We start from the raw sequence: 2,325 nt of genomic DNA, 5'->3' as shown, positions 1-2,325 counted from the left end.
GAAAAGTCTCTTATGTTATAAAATTATATTATCTGTTAAATATTGAAGTTTTTAATTTGAACCCAAGCTATCTCCTGTATATTTGAAACAAGTTTAAAAACGATTAAAATTCTTTTTATTTTATTTTAAATAATTTTTATTATTACAATATATTAAATTTTTAGTTATATATTTCGCCAATTACAACCATTTTTAAGTGAAATGAAGTATATCCTATTTTCTGAAATAATAAAAATGGACACTTCATATAAAATGATCCAATAGCAGAGATGGTCAGAAATTAGCTATAGTTGAAACTAATAGCTAAAATTGCCATGGAAACGACCCTTATTCATGAATGAACCATTGATAAATAGTTATCGTTTCCATGGCAATTAGTTTTAACTATAGCTAATTTTGCCCAACTCAGCCCATTAGTAACACTTGAGAACATAAGTTAGGTTTTAAGTATTCGTTTGCAAGGATCATCAGTTCTTAAAATTTAATTTTTTATAATGACATAATACTAATGTTGCAATATTATCATCTTTTTATGTACTCATTTTTTTTAAATTATAATGTTTTGTTTGTAATTGAAAATTAAATATTCTTCTAAATTATTATAAACAAATAATAATTAAACAATTTATTATTTTTCACCATATCCTGCCTTTTATTCAGATACTGAACATAGATTGATCTTGATTATTTGTAATTGTTACAAAACAAAATTACATATATGTATATATAGTTGACCGTAAGAATTGATATATAAGAAGATGGTCAGGGTTATGGTCAAAAGAGAAACAAAAATAGTTTACAACTATTTATTTTCCGACGTTTCGCCCCACTTTGCAGGGCTTCTTCGGGGCTAAAAAGATACAAAATGATACAATGATAAGAATAAAAATACAAAGATAAGATACAATAATAAGAATAAAAACAAGTAACAATGGCAAGAGAAAAAATTTCTTTATAAAAATAAGTTTGAATGGTTGTTCAACCGATTCATTTGAGCAGGTATGTTGTTCTGACTTGCTCTTTGCTCATTTATTGTCATTTTATATCATTATTATCATTTATTTATTTATTTTTATTCTTTCATGACGTTTATTTTATCTCTATATAATTTTTTTTTTCCTTTCCCTGTATTGTTTTTGTTTTATATGCATCTCCTATACTTTTTTAGCTTTATATTTTACGTATTTTTATAAAGAAATTTTTACTCTTGCCATTGTTACTTGTTTTTGTTCTTATCATTGTATCTTATCTTTGTATTTTTATTTTTATCATTGTATCAGTTTGTATCTTTTTAGCCCTGATGAAACCCTGCAAAGTGGGGCGAAACGTCGGAAAATAAATAGTTGTAAACTACTTTTGTTTCACTTTTGACCGCAACACTGACCATCTTCTTATATAAAAACAAAATTACTTTTGAAATTATTACTAAATTTTTAATGTAAAATTCAAATTTTACAAAAATATAAGAGTAAAATAATTATAATGGAAAGATGGATTACTGTAACTCTTGCGTTTTCCTTCGGATCGTCTTCAAATCCATCAAATGGTTCCTGTGGACTAGTTCTCCCATCTTCCTTGAAAATCAAAATTAAACTAAATTATTACATTAAATTACACAGCAGATCATATTATATTATATAATAGGTAGAGTTGCAAGTAACTTCTGTTTTTTTTATCAGACATTTATTTAGCTCTCATTAAATAACAAAATTATATTAATTTAGATTCTATCCTCCATTATTACCTATAACATTCTTCCATCGTCCTGGCAGTTTATCAATTCCTTCCTTGTAAAATGAGGTTGGTTTGGACTGGAAGAAGTTTCGACAGCCTGCCTCACTTGCTCTTCAGAGTTGAAGGTTTCTCCATTAAAAAAGTTTTGTAAGGAACAGAAAAAGTGGTAGTTTATCAGGGCCCGATAAGGGGAGTAATCAGACCATCCAACCTCAAAGATTTTTTTTTGAGTTACCCTTGCTGTATTTTGAGTGCAGAATGCTTATCATGGAGTTTCTCTTGCACTCTTTGCAACTCCTGAACGTGTCTATTAGCAGTAATCGTTAAATTTTACTTCAATAACTCGTGGTAAATTATTCCTTGACAATCCCACCATACACACAATAAAATCTTTTTGTTATAGATGTATACTTTCGGATCTGGTTGGGGTGGTTGATCCTTACCAAAGCCACTGTCTTTTGCGGACAATATTGTCATAAGTAACACATTTTTCATCATGGAAGATTATTGATTGACCGTGTGTGAAGATGAAAGGAATATGGTCCGGGTGCGGTCAAGAAAAACTCAAATAGTAGAAATATACTAATTTAA

General features: G+C 28.2%; 1 protein-coding gene across 1 annotated transcript in view; it reads right to left on the bottom strand.

Moving 5' to 3' along the window:
• LOC106684224 (uncharacterized) overlaps positions 1-2,325 on the bottom strand; it is a gene marked incomplete in the record, with an annotated part of 37,458 nt that overhangs the window by 12,677 nt on the left and 22,456 nt on the right. Inside the window, 1 exon segment of the mRNA XM_067052526.1 lies at positions 1,500-1,574. Coding sequence (XP_066908627.1) covers positions 1,500-1,574 — 75 coding nt within the window.

This window comes from Halyomorpha halys, unplaced genomic scaffold (genome assembly GCF_000696795.3).
Source record: "Halyomorpha halys isolate HHAL.00 unplaced genomic scaffold, Hhal_1.1 Scaffold558.1, whole genome shotgun sequence".
Lineage (NCBI taxonomy): Eukaryota > Metazoa > Arthropoda > Insecta > Hemiptera > Pentatomidae > Halyomorpha > Halyomorpha halys.
Note: the sequence above shows the minus strand (reverse complement) of the source record. Positions and strands in the feature narration are given on the sequence as shown.